Here is a 14,886-nt window from a genome sequence, read left to right as displayed (position 1 = left end):
AAAGTTATGATTATATATTTATGCATTTACAAAACATGTTATTCTAGTTTGTTTGTTTTTTCACAATAATTTTCATACTAATTTTCCGTTTTTTGTACAATGTATTAATAATACTTGCTGTAGATGGTAATTTATAGTTGCAGTTGAATCTGTCTTCTTCTTCTTCTTCTACGCGTTATTCCCGCTTCCTATGCAGGGTCCGTGTGTTACTTTAGATACGACTTCTTGTTAGTACTACTTCCAACTGACCCGGCGCCTGGTCTGCCCCTGGGTATAGTTGAAGTTGAATAAGATTACATTTTAATAGTATTTATAGTATAACAATAAATTATATATATTTTAAAGTTTTTTGCTTTTAATGTATTTATGCAGTATAAATACACTTGAATGTAATAAATGGATATTTTTTCTTTCTATTGATCTCGGTTGAGATGTAATGTCTCAGCTTGCATCCTCGAAGTTTTTTCGTAAGCTCATCTCAGGATGACACCGTTCAGATATCTTTTATTAATTTCATTGCTAATGTTGGAAATAGGCTAATATTTGAGACGTCAAATAATGATCTGAAAGGCCTGATCAAAATTAAATTGCTGATTTTAATGGATCTGGTTTTAATGCATCTATCTTGATGGTTCATATTAATTATTATTATTATCTTCTTTTTTGAACTAATACGGTGACCTTCTGAGTTTTCGACTTTATCGGTTTTTAATGTTTGTGACTTAAAACAGAATATCTTTTCATCTCAGATGCACAAAATTGGTATTGTGTTTTCTGAATGGTATTAAATATTTGAAGATGAAGATTGGTGTATTGTCTTGCAATACGTTCAAATCCTTGGCAACTGCTGTTTCCCCATTCTTCTGGGTTTTATAAGATTGCCCCTTTTAGACTTGTTTTTAAGACGAACTATGGCTGGTGCGGTTAGTGGAGAGCCTTGTCTTTTGCTCTTCCTGGGAACCGATATATGGTCTGAATGTCGTTATGCTGGAGCAGGGACTCTCAACCTATAGTAAGTGTACCACAGGTGGTACATGAGCCACTGCTGGGAGATACAAAGACAGATTTGCTTACTGGTACATCTAATATATTGGAGTAAATATAGTGGTATGCCACTAGTAAAAGTTGAGAACTCCTGCTATAGAGGAATGTCAATTGCATGGCTTAATTTTAAAGCTATGTCTCTGAGATTTTCTCTAGGAGAAGTTTTAAGACGACATTTATAACAAGATCTTGTTTATATTGTTGCTGATCTAAACAGTAGTATTGTACTTTTAGGGATTTAAGTTCTTGATGGAGTTCAGATGGCTCTTTCATCAAATTGTGTTGCATGTCAATTAGTGTGTTAATGCTGAATTTAATGTCTTTTACCGTTTGCAAAACTTCTTTCACTGTTAAATTATTATGTTTGAGCAAATCCTCATATTCGCTAGATTTTTTTGTTATTTCTTCATTCTGTTTATCAACGAGTTCTTGTACAAGATCTACTAAGCTGGCTTTTATAGTTTCTAGATTGTTTTCTATTAGTATATTTAACGAGTTCAAATTATAGGTCTCACTTGTATTTTTTTATCTTTTCAGTTCGTCATCTGATTTTTCCTCCGGATAATCGGCAGTGCCGTATTTCGCTGCCTTAGGTGTGTTTCTTTGTTCTACTTGCTGAGTAGGCATTTATGTTCGTTGCATTCTGCATTTGATTTATGTTGCCAGGTTGTTTCGAAAGGCCAGCACATGTAAACTGTCGATACCTCTGGCATTTTCTACCGCTTATAGGATTTCCGTCGGACGATAAATTTTTCAGGCATTTGATTCCCTTCATGACTCACCTTTCTTCCCTTGAGCAACTGTAGTCTGATTGTAAAGATGATGATATCCTTTGTTCTTCAATCGTTGTTAAAAACGATCATCTGTGTTCAATTTTCAGTGCTCACAATTTGATTTCTTCTTAGCTGATTTCGATGTATTTTATACCACTGTCTTCAGTGTTGCAAGTAGAGTTTACTGGGAACAATTTCAAATTAAAAACAGGAGTTAGAACCACTTTTAGACCATAAAAACGGGAGCAGCGATAAAACTGTGTGCCCGTTTGTATATTTTTCTTATTATTAGGAGAGACCTCCATGGAGTCAAGGTCCCTTCAAGTGAGGCCATATAGGACACACACCATGTATCATACTTATTCTTGAATTGATCCACACACACACACACACACACACACACACACACACACACACACACACACACACACACACACACACACACACACACACACACACACACACACACACACACACACACACACACACACACTTACACACGAAAAGTTGCTAATATATCCATGTTTATACTCTAATATGTACCCTATGATTATTCTTATGAAAAAATACAAAAACTATTCAGTATTAGAATTATGCTTACCAAAACAAAGAAGCATTGATTATTGAAATTACAATTATCAATTGTTATGATTAAGTTAAAAAAAATTAACTTACATTTCTTTCAAGAATGTGACCTACTCTGCTTTTCTGAATAATTAAATTATATGATGGTGTCTCTACGGTATTTTAAAATAAATAAATTAAAATAAACGGACAGTTAAATGGATTACAAAACCTTTTGTGAATATTCCAGATATTCTAATTATAATTTAAAATTACCTACAGCAATCCAGAATGGCTCTTCTAAATACGAATATTCAAAAAAAAAAATTCCAAAATAGTTGAATTTTATATCCACACCACAACACAAACACAAAAACCACAACGAACGAAATTTCTGTAAATCCCGTATCCTGAAATAGTTGAGTACTTCTTCCTTTAGATTTCAGACCATAGATGCTATGTTATCATCATGAGCAATATCTCCCAGTGAGCGGTTTTCTTTAAAGGGGTCTTTCATGAAGATGACCTGAGTCACATCTTTAAATTGCGGTATTATTCAAAAGGTAGTATTTTCTTAAGTTTGGATATTACTCAAATACTTACCTATGACTAATTGATTATTATTCACATGGTTGCAATGACACATATCCTAAAATTATTCATACTTCATTACCGTGGAAATTTATTGGTGTGTATTAATTTAGTGCTTAAATTTAATTTTTTAAATCCAATATTGAGTATTAATTTTACCTGTGATTCCTTGTGCTCTTAACCTATTTCGGAAACTGAAATTTATTTATTTTATTTATTTTTTTATTTAGCATTAGTAATTTTAAGTAACAGATATTTGCAACATAAAAGGTTTAGAACTCGCCCTTGCATTTTCTTTTCGAAATTTCGTTTGCCAGCACAACAAATAAATAGTTATTTCTTATTATTTCAAATGAATATTAGCTCTGTAATATATACTTTGTTAATTTCTATGTTACCTTTTATTTCACTGCAATATTATTAACAATTGCTCTGTAACATAGTCAAATTCTTAGTATTGTAACTTTGCAGTGAAATTTTCTCCACTAAAATTCTGTCTATTAATTTAATACCTGATTATTCCTCTTGCTTCCCAGATTTGATAGTTTCTTGAAATATTTGAGCGCTTACATGAATAAATAAGACTTTTAATTTAATTAATCAAAAAAAAGTCTCTGGTTAGTTTGTGGCATGAAATTTCACAAGGAAAAAAAATGTTATTCTTCATCTTACATTTGTATAACACATCAACGACACGCAATTTGTTCATTTAAATTTACATATTTTATTTGAATAAAAAATTATTTATAAATTGTATTTACTGAACCTAACAATACAGAAAATAAATAAATTGAAAAATACATCAGTGGTTCTTCCCATGCTTGTGGAATTGCTATCATGTGGTTTTTGACAATGTGATTCTCATCTGAAAGTTAATTTTTCATTTGGTGTTCGTTGGGAATTTATTAGTGTAGTAAAATTAAGGGTGGCATATTATTTTTTTAAAAATAATATGCCATCCTTAATACTTCTGAGAATTATTAAAAGCACAGAATCTTTTGTTAGGTTTCCAAAAGCATTTAAAAGTACACGTTATGTTTTCACGTTTTGGGCATCCAATTTCATTTGAATCAAGCAAAGGCCTCCCTATTAACCTCGTTAATGTTTTTGATTTTTCTTTTCCTTTGGCAAGCAATATATGATATTTGCATGTTGATTCTATCACCCAATTTCTTAGTTTGCCCAAAGGTAGGGAATTTCCCACTTCAACTGATGGTTATATTTTATTAACCAAGAGTTCTGTTTTTTAACTCTTTCAAGTAATTCTTTCCAAATACAAGGTCATTTTGTCAATGCATATCTTACAATAATTTCTTCAGAAATACAAATTTCTTTAGGAAATAAATTTGAACTCTTATTGAAAAGAAATTGGCAATCAATTATCCCAAAGATAACTGAAAATTCGTATTTTTCACCCACTGTCGATTTTTCATAATCGTTTTCCTTCATTCTTCTTGATGAAGACAATTAAGTGGTTTCACTTAAAAGAGGAGAGTGTGAGGAATCGATTTAGAGAGAGGGTGTTAGAGAGGGTTTCGGATTGACTGGAAAGTGTACAAGATTGGTGGAAACATAATTCAAATGTAATCCTGAGCTGTGCAATCAAGTTGCTTGATGAGACATATGGAAAGATTAGAGAGCAGAAGGATCATTAGTGGTGGAATCATAATGTACAAGTGTCAGTGACAGCTAAGAGGATGGCAAAGCAGAAGTGGGATGAATCAAGAGTGGAAGAGGACATAGTGGTGCACAGATATAGAGAGCAAGATGCCAAGAGAGTTGTGGCACAGGCGAAGGCCATGGCATATCAAGATCTACATGATCAATTAGAAACAAAGGAAGGACAGAGAAAAATTTACCAGCTAGCGAAATGCAGAAATAAAGCAGCAAAGGACATCTTACATGTGAGGCAGATCAAAGTCACTTTGATCTGCCTCACATGGAAAATATACTTTGAGGGACTTTTGAATGAGGAAAATGCAAGGACTCACGGAGAAGATGGGAAGCCTTATGAGGGCATGGTGCAGAACATCACTAGAGAAGTGACAGAGGCCATGAAGAGGGTGAGGAATGGAAAATCGGTGTGACCCGATAGAATTCCAGTGGAGGCGTGGAAGGCACTAGGGGAAGAGGGAATGATCTGTTGTGGGGCTTGTTCATGAAAGTTTGCCAACAGGAAAATATACCCGAAGAATAGAGGGAGCGTACTCTTGTCCCCATCTACAAGGGTAAAGGGGATGCACAAGACTGTAAAAATTACAGAGGAATAAAGTTGATGTCACACACAATGAAAATCCTAGAAAGGGTTCTTGATGGTAGATTGAGGCAGGATGTGGAGATTACAAAGGAACAATTTGGCTTCATGCCTGGTTGATGAACAACAACTGCTATCCTTGGGTTACAGCAGATGATGGAAAAGTATCGAGAAAAACAAAGGGAGCTACATCTGGCATTTATTGATCTGGAGAAAGCATACGATGGAGTGCCAAGGCAAGAAGTCTGGAGGTGTCTGATGGAGAAGAAGGTTCCAGAGAAATATGTCAGGTTGTTGTGGGAAATGTACAGAAATGTGAAGACAAGTGTTCGGACCTGTCTGGGACAGACAGTAAGTTTTTAAGAAACAGTTGGCTTACATCAAGGGTCATCAAGGAATGAAAATTCTAGAACTACTTCTATAGTATGACGATTTTAATGAAAGTTATAATTCTAATTTATTTATTTAATAATTTTGGTCCTGTATCCATTAGAGATGAATGAATTCATGATAAAAGAAAGTTGTTTATTAAAAAGAGAACAAATAGAACATAGTTGCTGCGAACGATGAACCAAATTTTTCAATAGCGTTATGTTTTTGATAACAGTAATGAACTGATGTTGCAAATAATCTATATAATGATTAGAGAGGGTTAGTAAAAATAGTAGTCCCCATTGCAAAGTTTGTTCTGACAAGAAAAATAACTTGCATTTATCAAGAAGTGGAATAACTTAACAATATTAAGGAAAATTAACATGTAAAAATTCTATTGTATCACCAATTTGTTTGCATGGAGATCGAAACTACATCAAAACTAACTAATATATCTTTTATCTGTACAATATTTCTGATTTGTTATTCTTGAAATGCACTGAAGTTTTAAGAAGAGTTTCAATAAATTAGGAGAAAACCTTAGCCGACATGTTTTGTGAGGTTTCAGGTCGGAAAACATATACATTTACAACCAGTCTTAAAGGAACAGTTTTTATAAATATTAGGAAGACCACAAAGTCGAAGATCATTAGCGTGATTTCGTGTTAATTTCGTCCCCAAATTAAACTTCGTCTAGAAGGTTATTATTATATCACACTGTCTCCACCACTCAATACACCAACTACAACGAACTGCAACTGCAATTATAAATTTGCACCAACGACCTCTACCACCCAACACCATCAGTAGTATTTTCACAGACAATCACAATCATCCTTGCCCATGGCGGGACTCGAACCGCAGCCTTTAGGCTGGAGAGCTGATAAGCTTACCATTTTGCCAAGCAGTCCGATTCTTATTATTTTGATTATATGTGATTGAGTCGGATGTCTAAAAATACACGTATGTGAAGAATGATCTCAAAGTAGAAAAATGAAGTTTTTAAACAGTTCTTTTTTTATCAGGTACTACATCGCACATCCTTTGTCAGCTTTGGTTATAACTATATCCATTGCGATTTAGAGATGATAGAGTTAATACCTTCATTTTTGGTTTTAAGAGTCTATATATTAACACTCGAAATCTAAGCGAATGTGGCAGGGTACGATATTAATTGCACGAAAGTATAACTATTAGAATTGAAAGAAATATTTTAAAGATATAATTATTAATTCATTAGACATACCAATGAAGAGTATTACTTAGGATTATAATTTATGGGAAATTCGTTAAATATCACCGAATAACATGTTAGTGTAGACGTAAGCATGATTTGGGATATTATTGACAGAAAAAGATCTAAATTGGAAAGTGATCATCAGCGTCATCATACGCTTCATGTATTTAGGCTTACAATGGTCTGTTCCCGCCTCAGACGTCATCGGTTTATCTGTTTATAGGAGTTGCTAATTTTCATTTCCAAATCGTTTGTAATTTCAAACTTGTTTTGGAAATATTTCTGTTTTCATTACTTCAACGTGTTCCATCCACTTATGTTATATTGTTAAATTTTTTCTCTTAATTACTGATTTATGGCTTAATTCGTTCATAATTTCTTCATTTCCTCTGTGATTGAGTAGAGTACAGTTTTGCTCATAAACTTCATTTCGGCTGTTATTAAACTTTGTTTTTCTTTTTGTTTTATTGTTCAGATTTCACTTCTATACGACAGGACTGGTGTGGCTAATGTATTGTATATTTTCAATCTATTTGTTTTTGAACTAGGTTAGGTTTCGATATAGAGTTAATTACACCTGTCATATTTAAATATGTTGAAATTTTGAGATTTGCATCTTTTTATTTTCATATGTAATGATACATCTTTCAGTAGGTAGATAAATAAATGAATTGACCTGTTCTAAAATATTATTTGTTACTATTTCATTTCTTATTGGATTTTGTCCTTTAAAGGCCATCGTTTTTTATTTTTGTGTTGATATTTTCATACCATAATCTTTGGATATCACATTTAGATCTAAAATAGCTTTCTGTAAGTTATCTTCAGAATTAACAATTATTATTTGTCATCAGGAAAAAGCAGAGTGTTTACGTTCATAGTAGGAGAAAGTTTAATACCGTGATGGAAATTTTATTCCATTTTATTATTATTTCATTTAGATAAATATTAAAAATTGTTTCTGAAACGGGACATTCCTGTCGAACTCCATGATTTATCTCTCTCGGATATGATAGTTCATAATTTAATCTTATTTGTATTTGATTATTTTCATATACGTGGGCTGTTCAATAAGTAATAAGACTAATTTTACTGTGGCAAAACCACTCATCACAATATTAATTGCTGTGGAATAAAGAAATGTTGCTGTCTGTATTAACAAAGGAGGTTGATAGATATAATATTCGGGCGCCAGAGTGTCACGTGACTAAACGCAAGCTTGTTTCGGCGTGCCTAGGAGGCACTACCAGTCTTCGAAATAGAAGCGTCCTTGTGACAGCATTATGCGATTAAATTTTGTGTGCGTTTGCAAAAATCGGCATCGGACACTTTTAACATGATACGAGAAGCTTTCCACGAAGAAGCAACGTCGAGGGCAAGTGTTTTTCGCTGGCATAAAACTTTTAAAGAAGGAAGGCAAAATGTGGAAGATCTTGAACATGAGGGAAGACCTTCAACGTCCATCACAGAGACAATGATCAACACAGCAGCGATTATCATCAAGCACGTCAAAAGGAAGCATGGATTGCTGAAGAATGGCTTCTTATTGCACCACAATAATGCAAGGCCACATATTGCTGGTTGTGTAGTGCAGCGCTTCCCAAACTGTGGAGCGCGGCCCCCTTGGGGGCCGTAGGTTTTGTTGAGGGGGGGCCGTGAAATAATGAAAACAAATTTAAAATGTTTAAAGATTAAGTAGATTATTTTTTTTATTTTAAAAGAAACGTATTTAACTTTTATTATTTATTATTTCTTTTTTGTTATTTTTTATATTTTAATGGAAAAATTCACACATTGGTGTTGGCTTAATGAATATTAGTAAATATTGCACATTGGCTTAATGAATATTAGTAAATATTGCTTATTCATGTTTCGTTTCAAAGCAGTGGTTAATTGTATTTACTTCGAATGCTCTTCAGGGAAGCTCCAAATCTTCCTGTCCCTTTCGTCATGCGTTCCTAATCAGGGACTGTTGATATTGACTTTATATACATATCAAAACTCGTTTTATATTATCACTGTCATCCGAGCTAGTTTTCTGTTACCAATAAAAGTTTTGTGTATACTTCACACATGAAAAAATGCTTAAACAAGTTCATGCGGGGAGATAGTAACTTGCTTGCAGTGGTAAACAACACGCCCTGCCTAACAGCCACTATACTGCAGAGGCAATAAAAACAAGTACTTTTATTATGCCAGTGAATAAAGTATGAGGAGTCTGTGTAATATATTTCTCAACAAATAGTGCAATTAGAGACAACTGGGATAAAAACACTAATTAATGAATCACATGTCCCCTCATACAGAAACTATGCTGTATAGACTGAAGCAAAACCATGTTGCATGGAGAAACACAGTATCTAACTAAAAACTATTGTTATTAATTAGATGTGTGTGAGTTCGATTTCCCAAGGCAGCAATAAAATTCAACCGAAAGTGTTAAAATTCGTAAAAGTGTTAAAACTAAGTAATATATATACATATATAATGAATGTTATGGCATATATATATATATATATATATATATATATATGGAATATTATGGAAGTTTCACATATGGAATTCGTTTGAAGAGAGTTAGCATTTCAACTCAATTGTCAGCTATGCTTTTATCTTTCGGTTGCGCGAACTTTTGTCAATACCGCACCAATCACATGCACGTTTTAATAAACTGCGTTTGCTGTCTGTTTCGCGTTAGGCTTAATTACCGTAAAGGGAGAAAAGTCACAAAAGAGAAAAATGTTCCTAGTCCAGGGATTCCCTTATTCAGGTAATATTCACTAATTTCATGTTATCAATCTGTGGTGTGCCAGTATCGGTAAGTGGTGATATTATTTTATCTATTCTACTAAAAAATTTAACCCTGAGATGGATAAGTGGCTGATAAAAAATAAAAAAAAATCCCGCAAGCAATCAGAAGCAGCAGAAACAGACTCAAAAAAAAAAAGAAAAAAGGACAGTATTTCATATTTTACCAGAACAGCCCGCATCGTCTTCAGAACCAAACGGTAAGAGGCAAAAAATGTAATATATGCATTTGACTTCTGCAATATTCGCTGTGTATGTTTTGTATTGAATATAAATACAATAAATATTATAATAATATATCGCTCTATTACGATTTTTTTTCGAGGGGGGCAGTGAAATATTTTAATTTTTGCAAAGGGAGCCCTGACATCCAGAAGTTTGGGAAGCACTGGTGTAGTGGACATTTTGCGGAAAAACAACACAGATATCCTACCACACCTTCCATACAGTTCTGATCTCGCACCGTGCGATTTCTGGCTATTTTCTCAGCTCAAGAAACCACTAAGAAGAAGCCATTTCGAAAGAAACAAAGCATGTGTAAAAGCTGCGGAGGCGGTTTTAAAAGAACTCTCAAAAAACGCACTCTCACATGTGTTTAAGAAGTGGACGCAACGTTGGGTCAAATGCATCGCGTCTCACCGGAGTTACTTCGAAAAAGACCAAGTAAATGATGACGATTAAAGGTAATCTGTTTTCTGTATAAATATAGTCTTATTACTTATTGAACAACCTACGTATAATTATGATAGCTTTTAGAAGATTATTTGGTGTTTGTATTTCTTTTAATATTTCAAATGAAATACGTCTTTTAACTTTATGAAATGCATTTTCACAGTCAATAACTGCAATACATGTTTTTAAATTTTATTCTCTTCTTTACTCTATAATTAATTTTACGCAAAAGGTTAGGTATATACACGATCATTCTTTTCTGAATTCAATTTGTACTTGTGAAATGAAACCTTTGGAATATTTTATTAGTTTGTTATTTAAAATTATGCTATATAATTTATAACAGGGATTTAGAATACTTATACCTCTATAGTGTTTAAGGTCATCTATATTACTTTTTTTTTAAATACATATTATTATTATTATTTTCATTCTATTAGTAGGTTACTTGTTGTATAGATGTTATTTAAAAATAACAAGAATCTTTCTTTAAAACTTATTCCTGTATATTTATATAATTCCGAACCTAACTTATTTTCTCTAGGTGATTTTCAATTTTTGTTTCTTTCAAGTTGATTTTAAATTCTTCTTTAGTTATTTCCGTTTCATTTTCATTGAATGTTTGCCAGTTATCGTTAAATAATTGTCCGTGCAAACGTCTGTAGAGAAAGTTAGAAATTCTACTTTCAATTTGGTGTTTAATTTTTCGCTTTCTCTATGCTCTAGTATCTGCACTTAAATGTTTCAAAATCGTTTGGGTCTTATTTTATATAAATCATGTTCTAAATTAGAAACAAAGTTCGATGATATTCAACATCTTTTTCTGTCTTTTCTTTTAGCTATTCCGTTTCTTTTATACTCTATTTCATCTATTTCTAATCTTTTACTGCATAATCATTCGTGATATGCTTCGTTTTTCATTTTGGTTATTTCTTTGTTTGTATTGTCCAATATCTTTATTTTTTTACTTTTTATGGGATTTTGTGGTCTTTATTAAACTTTCGTTTAGTACCGTTTTGATATTTAGTACCCTTTATATATAAAACCATTCTTTATTCATTTAGTTTTAATAATCTACTTTTATAAAAAAAAGTTTAAATTTTCTTCCTGTGTTTGTTATTTTTAGCTATCTAGGTGGTAATCTTAAGTTTATTTTAACTAGGAAATGAGCATTACCTATTTCTTATCGCTTGTGTACTCTAACATCCATAGAAAACTTTGATGGTCTTTTCATTTAAGATAAGGAAAATCTAATAATTTTCATCCTCTTGTAGTCCTAGTATATTTACGTATGTCTTTATGTTCATAGAAAGAATTCATTATTTTATATATTATATTATAAATTAGAAAGCCAATTAATCTTTTCCCATTCCTGTTTAGAAACGTTTCTCCATGTACGCCTATGTTATTATTAATGTTTGTGTTTCCAAATCTTGCATTTAAGTCTGCTGTTAATATTGCATAATCATTTTTATTTATTTTATTATATATATTTTGTAACTGATTAAAATAACTCAATATTATCATCTTCTCTTCCTTCTTCTGGGGCATATAAATCAATTATTGTTAAATAACCTCTAACTATTTTTGTTCTAGCTTCTTTTATTCATTCATTCGATAGTTTAAAATATGTCAACGTTTTGAAAGGGAATTATGAATTAGACCATAACTCCTGCTTGTGCTCTTTTATCTCTGTAGACGCTACTATATGTGACATTAAAATGTTCAATTTTCATGGTTCCTTTTAAATTTTTTTTTGCTTCAGTGATTACTGCTATTTGTGGAAAACAATCACATTCCTACCACTGAAAAACCTAAAAGCAACATCAACAGATGCAAACTGCTATTGTGCAAGCCTTTTCAGATATCGTTACTCCTCAGGGAATTCCACTTCCTTCTAGAAACTGCGGGAGAGCCCACCTCTCATCTAGTATCATCTGAAGTCTCACCTCCAATCCTACCTTACACTACAAGAAAATATACCTCTTCCTAATGTTACTGCCTCCGAATAGCTTTCGCATATTCATCCGTATCCCTCTCATCTACAAACTTGCATTTGCAGCTAGTTTTCAGTGGGATTTCTCATATAAATCAAAGCACAACAAACCGGATTCCGACATACATTAGAAGCTATAGCACAACATCTTGCCAACTCCTACTTAGCCCTAGAAATTTTAACTTAGATAATCGTATCTGTGTCTCTTCTTCGAACTTTCAGGTACCTTGGAACACCCACATCTAACCTATCCTGCAAACAAAGCAATGATCACCTATGCCCTGAACACTGCCTCTAGCACTTCTAACTACACACACCACCGAGAACACCACTGGAGTTTAGTCCATACAGAAGAGAACAGACACGGAAAATGCAACGTCCCCTTCATATGCGCAAACTCCGTTATCTACAGCTTCTTCTTGTATGCCTGAAGAAGAATCGGATACACCCTCAATTGAAACGTAGGAAGGAAACTAAAAAGCAGGCTGTCGCTATAATATGATTATCAAAAAGAAAAAATTGCATCCAAATTCATTGAGGAATGGATTTCAACTGGTAACCTGTTCTGGACTGCCGTCAGTTAAACTGAAAGAAAGCTAAGAGTTATTCTGAACTATAATACTGACTCTTTTACCAAAACGACATATCTTCTCTACCACACGTGTATCACGTGAATCCTGTCTATTGCATATCCAAAATGAAAATAATTTTTCTGTGTAATATATTCTGATAATATGTCAATTGACGTTTTGTTGCCTATCTGCCAAATGTATAGTTTTATAAGTTAAATTTTAAAAAAATCTATGTACTGTATATATCTTCTTATCTATCTGTGAATAGACATTCATTTTACCACCAGATAGTTATATTCGTTACATAATCTGCAACCACAACTGTAATTACATCATTTGGACTCAGAGGATTACTAGTTCTCAGAAGCAAGTACATGCGTTAAAATCTAGGGCACTCTGCAAGGGTAGCGCTAATAATAGCACGACCCAGGCACATTATTTCTCAGAGTCACCAACAGATAGCTTCATTTCACAGGAAAAACGCCAAGAGTGCACCACCATTTCTGCTATAACAACAGATAGTGGAAGTATTATAAAAGATCATGACAAAATGCTCTTCTATGCCTTGCAGTACTATCAAAATTATACAAAGCTAAGCCAAGCCAACAATAATCGATACCACTGATATAATTCTATCTGATCTGATAATGCTCACACCAGTGATACAGCATAAGCATACAACTGCTTGCACCTCAATATCAAAAGATAAATCATCTGGTCTAGATGGGATCACCACTGAATATTATCAGTCCTGGGAACAGCCTTGATCAACTCTCTACAAAATATATCTCCATTAGAAATATCGAGTGTAAAATAATATGCAAAGCTATTGCCAACAAACGTAAAGTCGCGCTGAACTAAATAATAGATAGGCACCAGAGTATTCTCTCCCAGGTCGATCGATCTACGAAAACCTACCCCTCATTATGGATTTAATAAACATAACTATCAACAACAACACTGAAACAATGGGTTTTGTAACATAACACTTGATCAAGAAAAAAGCTTTCGCCTACATTGAACATCCCTAACTATTCAACTGCTTGAAACCATTCGGTTTTGGCTTATGCATTAATCAATTGATTAAGATGTCGTATGCTAAAGCCCACCATTGCATGAATATAAACAAAAGACTCACGATATCTATATCATACAGCAGAGGTATTATACAATCTATCCACTTTCCGGGCTCTTTACACAATTGCCATACAGCCCTGTTTGCGTAGAGTAAACATGTTGTTTAGAGCATCCTGTCCAAAACATTCTTACCAAGCCATAACCCTGATAGCACATGCGGATGATGTTACACTTATAGCCAGCAAAGAGGAGGAGGTTTCTGTAACATAGATACAGCATACCAAAAATACCAAGCAGAATCAGGAGCCAAACCGAATGCGCATACAACCACCGGACTATAGTGGGGAAAATGGCAAAACTGAACTGACACCCATCTGACAGGCCACTGGTCTGCAGAGGGAAACAAATGTCTGAGAGGTTACCGAGGAAACAAGTCCACTTACCTTAATTACTGGAATACACGCCTTAAACATTTTGAGCAAGTACTAGGAAAGTGGAGAGCAATACCCGCCTCTCCCTCCCCAAGAGGTAGAGCAATCATTGTTAATTAAATAGCTATTAATGTCCTTTGGCATACACTAGAGATTCTCATGCCGCCAGTGCAATTTACCAAACAAATACAGTCAACCTTCTATCGATTCATAAGGAACTAAACAAACTGGCTATCTAATCCTAGATAAGTACTTCTGCTGAAGAAGGCGAACAAAACTTATCGGCCATTTACCGCAGGATAACCGATTTTCGCTTTAACGTTTTCCTTAGTACACAACAACAGGAAATAGAATCCGCTCCGCCGAATATATTTTCAGTTCTGCCATTAGAGTCTCTCCTTCTCCACAACCTCAAGAATGACAACAATCTAACAAATTTCTACAAAGATGCACTTCGAAGATGGAAGAAACTAAATCTCCAACACACAGTAAAAA

The 14,886-nt window shown here is 33.6% G+C and overlaps 1 protein-coding gene across 1 annotated transcript in view; it reads right to left on the bottom strand.

Moving 5' to 3' along the window:
- LOC150103381 (lipase member H-like) overlaps window positions 1-14,433 on the bottom strand; it is a 136,645-nt gene extending 122,212 nt beyond the window's left edge. The window contains exon 1 of the mRNA XM_090398458.1: window positions 14,404-14,433. Coding sequence (XP_090254584.1) covers window positions 14,404-14,433 — 30 coding nt within the window. The remainder of the gene's footprint in view (window positions 1-14,403) is intronic.
- Window positions 14,434-14,886: the final 453 nt, after the last annotated feature.

This window comes from Typopeltis vanoorti, chromosome 9 (assembly GCF_054136105.1).
Source record: "Typopeltis vanoorti isolate ZY-2024b chromosome 9, IOZ_Tvanoo_1.0, whole genome shotgun sequence".
Classification (NCBI taxonomy): domain Eukaryota; kingdom Metazoa; phylum Arthropoda; class Arachnida; order Uropygi; family Thelyphonidae; genus Typopeltis; species Typopeltis vanoorti.
This window is presented reverse-complemented; position numbering and strand designations above follow the sequence as displayed.